Here is an 8851-nt window from a genome sequence, read left to right as displayed (position 1 = left end):
CGGACGCACACACCCACAGCAGCTGTGGTGTGAGAGCACGGACGCACTCCCCTGAGGATGACAGAGGCCGGCTTCAGGTGCCGGCCTTGGCACTCACCATCTTACCCTGCAGCGGTGACATCTGTGTCCCATCGATTTTGACTCTAATGATGACATGAAGCTCCCACCCAGTGCTACGCCTTGATTTCCTCTTTAGGTTGGGATGCTCTGGCACTGAAGGAGCGTACTGACAGGCGAGGACACCTGAGAGAGCCAGTCGCTAAAACTGGCTTGAGGGCAGGGAGATGCACAGATCCAACCGCTGCAGCGCTCACAGCCAGGCCATGAGGACTGGCTGGGCTGAGTGCCAAAGACATCAAGGGGTCCCACTCCCGCCCCGGCAACACGGCAGAATCCCCTCTGCAAACCAGTGCCAGGAAGTCAGGGACCAGAGAGGAAACGGGAAGCTCTTCCCTTTCAATTCCCACTGCTCTACACAGCCTCAGGCTGGGAAGCGAAGGTGTGTCCTCACACCAGCCTGGCAACAAGGAACTGGTAAGCCCTCTTCTTATTAGAAAACCCACAGCACTGTGCCCCTGGCTTCAGACTATCCAAGGCAAAGCTAGATATCCAGGAACCTTGGCTCCACTAGCACTGAGCAGTAAGCTGTGTCCTCAGCACCAGGCGTGGCATCACCCTTGTTGAGCGATTCTTAAGTCATATTAGAGAGCCGTTGGTCACTGCCCAGCAAGTGTGCCACTACTGCGTCCTCAGGGTCATCGTGCCACGTGCTAATGTGGGTCACAGGCATCACACCTAGGAGGAGTGCTGGTCCCTTCCCTCCTCTAGACACTTGAACTGTGCCTTTTGGTATCATGAAAGCTAGTGTGAAGGAAGGAGGCTTTCAGATCAGTTCCTGCTCAGGGGCTCTGGACCCTGCTTCTGCAGTACGTAGCGTCTCCAGCAATAGGTAGGGACTTACCTTCCATCTCTGGGGGCAGCAATCTGTAAGCAGATGTTTTTAAACCTATGGATAAGTGTAGCCTCCACTCCTCATGAGGAAACTGCTCTCTGCTACATAGAGAGGGCACTAAGAAAAGCACAACCAATTACAATGCCGAGTGTGGAGCCTGGCCTGACAGAAGGACACATCTACAAAATGCTTCCACACCCAAGGCTTTGGGAGCAGTGTGCAAGAGAGGAAAGAAAGGTTATACAGAGGATCAGGAAGCTTGCTGTGAGAAGCTGCATCCATAGTCTCACCAACATGAACACAGGCCGAATGAGACCAGCACCCATGGACAAACCCAAGCGGATGTGAGAAAAGCCCAAGAAGCCTCAATCCTACATCCAGAGCTATAAGCAACCAAGGAAGCTGGGAGCAAGAGAGATGGTCTGTCTTTCCCAGAGAAGAGCCACCAATCGACTGGCCAGTGTCAAATGAAAGCCCTGAAAGCGTACACACAACTAACATTATATGGACCAGGCAGGCTGTATGCAGATCCATATTATAGATGCATACATACATGCCACAACAATTAGCGAAAGACGAGGCCGTGGCCAGAGAGTACGTGGAGGATTTGGGGGCAGAAAGGGAGCAGGGCTAGAATCATATGATAATCTCAAAAAACAAACAAACAAACAAACAAAAAAAAAAAAACAAGAAAGGGAAAAAAAAAACCAAAAACAAACAAAAGCTAAGAGGAGATCTAGTTTTCAGAGAACAGGGAGAGGCCCTCTCAGAAGGTGATATTCGTCCCCATTGGTCCCCATTGGTCCCCATTGGTCCCCATAGGTCCCCATCAGTTCCCATCAGTCCATCAGTCCCCATCAGTCTCCATCGGTCCCCATCGGTCCCCATCGGTCCATCAGTCCCCATTAGTCCCCATCAGTCCCCATCGGTCTCCATCACACCTGTGCAGCTGTCGTCTGCAGCTTCTGGATGCCGTTCCTCAGGTGCGCCTTTTTCTGCTGCAGCTCGCCTCGCTTCTTCCTCAGCAGGCTCTTGAACAGTGACACTTGTTCTAAGAAGCTCCTCGGGGTGGTATAGTTGTGCCTTCTCTCGTTCTGGTAGTACCAGGCACTCATTTCTGTTACACTGGTGTGAACATGAGCCATGAAAAGGCTAACAGAATCTTTGTGCTGCGGCTGAAACATAGATTTACACTTCTCATTAAATGCCTTCAAGTTGAAAATGTAATTTAGAAAATAAAAGAAAAAAAAAACACCTCAAATTATGTAGCATTTTCTTTCTAAAAGCCAGGATGAATCACAGTAGAAGGTGGGAACTTTCACTTCATCTTTGTGAGAAGCCCCAGAACTAGAGGCAAGACTATACAGCCTTCCTGAGTGTCTTGATAGGTAGGACAAAGGATGTTTTTACCTGGTTCTCAAACAAACCAGAAGCAGCAGGGAGAACAAAGCCTAGGTCCTCACAACTTACCTTTAGAAAAGAGAAGAGAAGCAAGACAATCTTCAGAGGATACTTTTTGGGGGGAGATGTTACTTTTAGGCTGAACTTTATACAAAAAGAACCAATACAAAGTCAGGGAGAAAAAAAAAAAAGCAGAATCAGAGACACCATGTCAAATGGCACGGATGGGTGAGCTGCCCAGCCTACTCTGAGGGGAAAACATGATGGTCATTCCCACTCCTGTCTGGGGCAGTGACACAAGCAGACCAGCCCCTCCAGAGCCCCCGAGAGCGCCCGCTGTCCCTCACCCTTCCACGTGTCCTCTGTGACTTCTCCAATAGTTAACTTTTTAATTTGTACAGCCACATCTCCCTCATTCTAATGATTATTTATTGCATTCTGTACAAGACGAACCGGGTTCAATTAATCAAGGGAAGCCTAAAATCAATTAATATGAGTTAAATGAGCTACACCAACTCTTCGGAAAGTCACACATAATTTACCAAAGCGCTGTCAATAGCACCGGGGCAGCTTCGGGAGAGTGCTCACACGTGGGTGACGGTGCCGTGAAGCCTTCAAACCGGGACCATCAACATTGCAGCCGGCAGGGCCTGCGAGCCTCGGCACAGGGCGGCAGCCGCTGCTCCTCCGAGGTGTTTGTGAGCACACAGACGCCTAACCTCAGCATAAACCCCAAATTCGTGTAAAACCTTCATGTTAGTGCACCCCTGGGCTGATAAAAAACCTGCCCCACTGCTCCCTGAAAGAATGTGTGTTCAAAGCAAGCCTCAGGGTGCAAAGCTTGAACTGAACTGGATTCCCGGGAATTCACGATGCTATCAGCAACTAGTGGGTTCAGAAAATAAAATCTATGAGCAAGTCTCTATAAATGTCACAGGCATCATATTTCCTGAGGACTTCATTTTCAAAGCAGCTTGGCTGCGATCCACCAGGCACAAGTCTGCTCCCGTCCTGCCTTGCTTTGACAGGAACTTTCACACATACCTTCCTCCATACAGACAAACACCTCCTCAGCCAAGGGCCGCCTCCTGACAAGGGGAAGCCTGGCTTCTGCCCAACCATGATCCTTATGAGGAGGCTCCTCAGCAGCCCTGAAAGCTCCTTTTAACAACAGTTTCATTTGTAAATCCCAGTGGAAAGAGTGGCTTCCGGGAGAGCTGGAAGTGGCCCGACACAACTTGTCTCAATGGGGCAAAATAACTATTGTTATGGGGCTTAACCAAATGGCTCAGCATGGAGGCTCACGGAGCCAGGGAGCAGCTGGGTGTAATTCACACTGTTTTTCAGAAAACTCTAGCCGGTCCAGAACGACCTCTTTGATGGCTGGTCTTCCCTGCATTCCCAATTTGTCACTTTCTCTTATGATAAGGTCCGTGGTGACAGCGCTTCCTGACACTAACAGCTGTGGCTTTTAAAAGGGTCATTGTAGAACTACTAATTGCAGTAATTTCATTAGCATAAATTATTTATTCTGCCATTCATTTATCTCCAGCTTTCTTCTGAGGGGCAGCGGGAGGGGCTGAGCGATGCAGCAGCTCAGGCTGAGGTTTACCCGGCCAGACCCGGGGCAAGATCAGCATCTCTGCCAGACCTGTCCCTGCAGGGGACCTGCTTGAAACCACTTTGCAGGCACTTTGCAGCCAATCGTGGTGAAAGCAAAAATAAAATAAGCAGAGAGACATTATAAAATGGCTCTAAATCTGTGGCTTTCCCACTAAGATGGCTTTGGGAAGCCATGCTGTCTCCATTGCGAAATTCAATGCACAGATAAGACTGTTTTTTTCCTCGTATGAAGAAAGAAATGTTTATTTTCCACTCTCTCAGTCAGTTTGCTGTAAACACAGAAACACAAACTACGGTTCCTGGCAGGACACTCTCTGGCCTTGGCTGGCCCTGCCCTACGGAGTACTCAGGAGGCCGGTGTTCAAGCCAGTGCCCCTGTTGAGGATGCTGACAGAGGGTGAATGCTATTCTGAGATTTAAAAAAAAAAGTATTTTATTGCTTTCCAAGAACAGCAAATCAGACTATACCAGTTTGTAAAATTAAATTTGGACTTGCAAGAAAGAAATAAAACCAGAAGAGATGAAGAAGATTTTGTTTTGTTTTTATTTTGCTGTCATTGTTTATTTTAGTTAAACCCAGGGCAATTTTGCCATGTATGATGTCATACCCTTAAAGGGAGGCTTGAAATGCTTCCTCAGAAATTATTCATGTGAACTTCTTAAATGTCAAACTACCAAGTTACAAATCTATTATTTATAATTCACTCTTGTGGGTTGGTAAGAGACTGTTAGATGTTCAAGGAAAGGTGGCTTGTTAAAGAGAATTTAACACTGTATAGGAGCAGCATTCTATGTGAGCAGCTCTAAGCAGCTCACAGTAGCTACCCAATGGAAAGACTGACGAGGCAGAAGTGAGGCTTCCATCCTGGGACCCAGGTTACATTTCCAACTTGAAGAAAATGAAGCGGCCCCCAGCATTCCCCTTGCTTCCTCCTACCCACAAAATGGTTTCTTTTCAATGTTTCTTTCCCATGCTTTCAAGGTAACTGTCCACAAACACAGTAAAAGGAAACCTGGGCCCTGGGCTCCAACCTCTGGCCTCCTCCCAGTGAGTTGGGTAGAATGTCAGCCTTTACCTGTCGCCCGTGCAAGGCCTGGCTCTGCTCACCGGGCTGGGACAGAGGTGAGCAGTGCGGCTGCTGGGGTCTGCAGTGTCTCGGCCAGCCCGACGTTAATCTAAAGCAGCTCTCTGCCTGTGCGTTTCTTACTTTTTGTCTTTAAAATTGGAATTTATGGTTGGTTGGAGGAAAGGTTGAGTCCAGGTGAGAGCCCATGGGTCTCTTCCACAACGTGGAAACACAGAAGTGACTGAGAACCCAAGGAGGCCCGGCTACCCTCCCGACATTCATCTGCTGTGTTCTGCAGCTACGTGTGTGTATAGGAAGTTGATGCCGAAGTCTCCTTTAATCTCCCTGGACCTTGTTACAGGCTGAGGCCAGGCCTTCCACTTGAGCCCAGAGCTCACTGCCTTAGTGAGTTCTGTAGGTGGCTTGCTCCAGGGATCTCCTTTCCCTGACTTTCTAGTGTTGCCACCCCCACCCAGAATTTCTGTGGGTGCTAGGATCAGACTCCAGTCCTCAGCCTTGTGTGGTGGGTGCTTGGTCCCGCCTAGCATCTCCCCAGCCACAGCTGACCACTGCTGCAGAAGGATAAGGCAGGAGATGGTGCAGCTCACCGGGCTAGCACACCCTCAGAAGCCACAAAACTACGCCCTTTCGGGTAAAGCTGGTTCCAGCAGAGCAGCACAGCCAGATTTCTGGCCAACCATAAAACTGGACCCTGCTTTCATATGCAGAAGGATTACTAAGCTTCAGAAACCTGTAAAAAACCTTGAACATAGCATTCTTTTAAAAACTCTGAGTTAGATGAATAGGCACAGTGCGACAAAAGTGGGATGACATACTCACATGCCTGCGTAAAGAGGAAGGGGCGGGGCGTGGGTGGGGCGGGGCGTGGGTGGGGCGGGGTGTGGGCGGGGTGTGGGCGTGGGCGGGGCGGGGTGGGGGCGGGGCGGGGTGTGGGCGGGGCGGGGTGTGGGCGGGGCAGGGTGTGAACAGGAAAGTATTTGGACACTGCTGGGTGTGAACTGGGATGGATGTGTATGGAAAAGGGTGCGAATGGGGCAGAGTGTGAACTGGGAAGGGTGTGAACAGGGCAGAGTGTAAACAGGGAAGGATGTGGACGGGCAGGGTGTGAACTGGGAAGTGTCTTTCCTCCCTATTTGAAGACAAAAGCTGAAGCTATGGTGAAATTTAGGCAGATCTCAGAGAGCTTTTGTCTTGATAACCTCAAAATGGCTTTAGTGCAGCCACGCTGTAGGAGACTGGTATTCTAGGAGTGTGTGTGTGTGCTTCCTTCAGCTATCATTGTTAGAACAATGGGCCTCAAGGAATCACAACTGCCCCAGGATGCTGTGCTAGGGAGAGGGAGAGGCTGGAGCCCTGGTGACAGCCAGGAAGAGGACAGATGTCACACAGCTTATCCACATTGCAGGACAGTCCTGAGACATGGAAGGGCAAAGGTGGGCAGGCCTCACCTTGACTAGGCCTCCTAGGTGTGTAACCCAAGCTTACACTAGTACCTTTAAGACCGCCTTGGGCTGCCACTGGGCCCTTCTCTTTGTGGCTCTCAGCAACGAGAGAGCACATTAAACGGCCTCTCTTTTCTGTTTCCACATTTCCTGTTTTTATTCATTATACTGAGTTTGCATGACCAAACCGAGGTCACTAGAGCTGTCAGCAGGACCCAGAATTTTACCTTAAAATTATGGTAATGTCTGCACTGTCCCACTGGTCTTTTCCCCAAATAGGACTGCTACAGGGCACGTCCAACTCTGTAGCCCAGCTACCACTGGTGAAATAAGGGTAACGACCCTCGTGTTTGGCGCAACGAATCCGTGTGGGTGTTTGCACACGTTGGACACACGTGCGGCACTGTTTTCAGAGTCTGGAAATGGCGGGCTGGTGACTTTTCTACTTGGGCGGATGACCCCTGACGTTCCGAGCTTCGCCCTCTTGGGTATGGGTTGCCGACATGGCGGCAAATCCCGCATTTAGCGGTGACGTGACACGGTACCGGGCTGTGAGGCTGTACTGGAGGGCCACCACCTCAGGCGACGCGTCCTCCTCTGGCGCCCGCTACCACACCTGAGTGACACGGCTGCTGCCGTCCTCGCGTCCTCCAGCACAGAGCCGCCTTCCCCAGGCAGCTTACATTTTACTTTGCATTTATTCTGTCCTCTGCGAGTCCAGCTGCACCCCCAGCGGTCTGGGAGACCGCCCCGGCTCCTGCCTCTCTCATTGCTATTTCCCGATTTCCAGGGAGAGGCTGTGGTGCTGACGCAGGCGTCTGAGGAGTAACACGGTGACGCTCAAGTGTCAAACCGTTTTGGTCACTTATTTCTCAGCTGTCATTTAGTTCAGCGTCAGGACAGAAAGAAATCCACACCCGTGCAGCGAGAGGCCGTTGGCCGTAGCCCTGGGTGCTGAGTGTGTGCTGATGGGGCTTACCTGTCAGAGTATATGAAATGGCTCGTCACTAATGACTCCGCTCTCTGTAGCCGAAGGGTCACCTTGTAGAAGTACCTTCCACTCACCAATAATTAAGAAGAGGCTAAATTATGCAGATAACTTTCATTCTAAATGATGGATATTGAAACTAAGGAAGTGGTCAAATGAGCGCTCATTCAAAATTTTAAAAGCTGTTTCTGACCTCTACAGAAAGGTAGCACATGTTTTTACCAGAATGTGGACACTGCTCTCTGAATTCTAATTAGTACCTTCCATGTGGCAAATTAGGAGGGTGGGGGAGTTTAAACAAGCACCTTACACCGGAAGGAAGTCATCTGGCTAATTTGTTTGCAGGCGTGATTCAGCTTGATAGAAATCAAGCTAAGGCGCTGAAGTGCTAAAATCGTCCTTGCTGACAGTCAGGCTCCTATAGGAGGCGGCACGACACCACGGCCAGGCGCTGCAGCTCTGAGCACTGCAAAGCCCGCTGCAGCCAGCAGGTGTCCACAAGCCCTGGCCAGGATGGGCTGCTGCTCCCGGGAGAAAGGGACACAGGACAGGGCGGCAGGCTTGGCAGGGACGGCAGCCTGCAGCCATGGAGAAAGCAGACACAGACACACTTACAGACACAGGACAGGACGGCAGGGACGGCAGCCTGCTGGCCACGGGAGAAAGCAGACACAGACACCCTCACAGACACAGACACAGTCATAGGACAGGACGGCAGGCTTGGCAGGGACGGCAGCCTGTAGCCACAGAGAAAGTAGACACAGACACACTCACAGACACAGACACAGTCATAGGACAGGACGGCAGGGATGGCAGCCTGTCACCAGGCTGAACTCGCACACTTCCTGATTTCCTACCTAGAGAGGAAAAGCCAAGCGCTATCCAGAAGCCAGCCCACTTCTGTTTTCAGCCTGATAAGATGAACCAGGTGAACTAGAAATCTGCTATTAAAACATGACGCGCGCCGATTCCCCTCGACGAGGAACTCGAGGCCCTCCTCTCACTGTTGGAAGACGAGACGACGCACTTTGACGGCGCACGGCCCTCACGTTTGCTCACGGCCCTGCTAGTCACGTGATGCTACTTTACTCATAACTAGTGGCTCTCTAGCTGTGAAGATCTAGTTTTTGCCACCCAACTTCGGAAGACCTCCTTTTCTGTTCCTTTTTCTTGTGCACGTGCTGGTCACGTGCCTGTGGAGAAGAGAAGGAGCGGGAGGCCGACGAGCGCTGCCGCTCCAGGCGAGTCTCCCGGCTGGAGGCTGCCTCCCTGGCAGTCCGATGATCAAGACTCACAGACATTTTAGGGGAGAAGAGCCTGCGCGGGTGTCCACGCTTGCACGCCCTGTGCTGTTCAC

General features: G+C 50.8%; 1 protein-coding gene across 1 annotated transcript in view; it reads right to left on the bottom strand.

Annotated features, from left to right (window-relative positions):
- Positions 1-8851, bottom strand: part of Dnah11 (dynein axonemal heavy chain 11) — a 260465-nt gene that overhangs the window by 94994 nt on the left and 156620 nt on the right. The window contains exon 56 of the mRNA XM_055607564.1: positions 1894-2127. Within this exon, the coding sequence (XP_055463539.1) occupies positions 1894-2127 (234 nt within the window). The remainder of the gene's footprint in view (positions 1-1893; positions 2128-8851) is intronic.

Source organism: Psammomys obesus, unplaced genomic scaffold (assembly GCF_907164565.1).
Source record: "Psammomys obesus unplaced genomic scaffold, mPsaObe1.curated_primary_1811, whole genome shotgun sequence".
Taxonomy (NCBI): Eukaryota; Metazoa; Chordata; class Mammalia; order Rodentia; family Muridae; genus Psammomys; species Psammomys obesus.
The sequence above is the reverse complement of the archived record's forward strand: the minus strand, read 5'-3'. Positions and strand labels throughout refer to the sequence as shown.